Genomic DNA, 1,755 nt, shown 5'->3' on the forward strand with positions numbered 1-1,755 from the left:
CCCCCCCCCCAAAAAAAACAACAACAACAAAAACAAAAAAGATCCAACCCCAGATCCTCTAAATGCGAAAACGTTTTCATCACTCAACAAACGGCTGATTCATCGTTCCCCCACCCCCTCCATTAGCCTAACTAACCCTGCTGTCACTCTTAACCCTCATACTTGAATCTGAAGCGTGGAGTTTTCTGATACGCTGCGTATGCGTTGTTCTAGGAACAAAACTTTACTGTCCATAATGAGATATTTGTGATTTTAATCTTTGGACCATCTTCTTTCCTTCCAGGGACCAGTAGGCCGAATTGACAACACTGACGTGCAGTACTCTCATACAGCGGTCAGATCTAGCTCTGTGACATACTACAGGTCCACATGTAACCAGACTGTCCCTCTATCAAGTCTACAGGCCGGTGATATCACATTTACTGTCAACATGTACCCAGAGTTTCCAGGAAGTGACACAACTTACGGTACAACCAACGTAGGCTCACCTGTCAGCATCACCCTGTGTAAGTCTTGTCTGTTTTCTTTGTGAAGTTCGAGCTACAACACCAGTATAAACAAGACACAGGATACAGTGTCGTTTGGAAGTCAGGGCTCTTGTCTTGGTCAACCGACACGACATCAGGCTCGGGGAAATCCTATTCTAAAGGGGCCCATACACGTTCAAAAAAAAGGTCAAAATTTTTATATAAAATTTCGATGCACAACTGCCCACATACGTTTCTGGGTTTTGATTTTCCATCAAAATTCAATGTTGTCGAAATCTTTGACGTGTAAAGAAAGGGAAATCGAGAGATGTAGGGGAGGGATTTTTTTTTTTTGGGGGGGGGGGGGGGCGAATGGGAGCTCCTTTTTTGCGGCTTCTTTTCTTCTTCACATAACATTCTGATTAACTGACAGAAACGTGAAAAATAGAAAGCTCGGTTTGATTTGTGATGTAAGAAAGAAGAAAGAAAGACCACAAGAGAGAAAGAGGGAAATGTAGGAGGGAGAGGAGGCGATTGAGCGGGATGAGAAGAGAACAAGAGCGATAAAGAGTAAAGAGAGAGGAAAAGGAGAGAAAGAGAGAGAAAGAGACCGAATAAGAGAGAGTAAGAGAGAAGCAGAAATGCTCCAGTCTCCTCGGTGGTCACATGCTGAATATAAAAGTTTGATCAAAATTGTTATAGGAGCCCACTTACGCTTAAAAAATTGAACGACTCGTCAAAAAATAGCAAAAGGGTTTAATCAGTCAAATGTTTAACTCACCTCTTTTTTTACATCAAAACGCCCTGCACACAGTCACATTTTGCATCAAAATTTTGATATAAAACTTTGATGCAAAATTTTGACGCTTTTTTATGTGTATGAGCCCCCTAATAATGACTGGGACCCTTCTCGGATTTGAATCTCTGACATCCCCGAGTTTGTTCAGTTCGTTGAAGCAACTTGTGTGGTTGGCCCTGGGTGGGTTATTGTATAGAGGATGGGAAGGCATGGTACTGTAGTTTATGGAAGAGGAAAGACAAAAGGGGGTGGAAAGGAATAACATCGTATAAGAGTAGAAAAGACAAACAGAGGGGAGAGGAGGGGATAGTTGATGAATAGAGGAGTTGGATGGGTATGAGTTTGAAGAAACAAGAGGGGATCAAGTAAAAAAAGAGAGGATGATATGGGGCATAGTAATAGCAATAAAATATTTATAATAAAAACGACAATCATCATCTTCATAATAGTGATAGTCATCATCATCATCATCATCATCATCATCATCAT

The 1,755-nt window shown here is 41.3% G+C and overlaps 1 protein-coding gene across 1 annotated transcript in view; it reads left to right on the forward strand.

Moving 5' to 3' along the window:
* LOC101849877 overlaps positions 1-1,755 on the forward strand; it is a gene marked incomplete in the record, with an annotated part of 50,180 nt that overhangs the window by 18,152 nt on the left and 30,273 nt on the right. The window contains 1 exon segment of the mRNA XM_005107137.2: positions 284-506. Within this exon segment, the coding sequence (XP_005107194.2) occupies positions 284-506 (223 nt within the window).

This window comes from Aplysia californica, unplaced genomic scaffold (assembly GCF_000002075.1).
Source record: "Aplysia californica isolate F4 #8 unplaced genomic scaffold, AplCal3.0 scaffold00578, whole genome shotgun sequence".
NCBI classification, from domain to species: Eukaryota; Metazoa; Mollusca; class Gastropoda; order Aplysiida; family Aplysiidae; genus Aplysia; species Aplysia californica.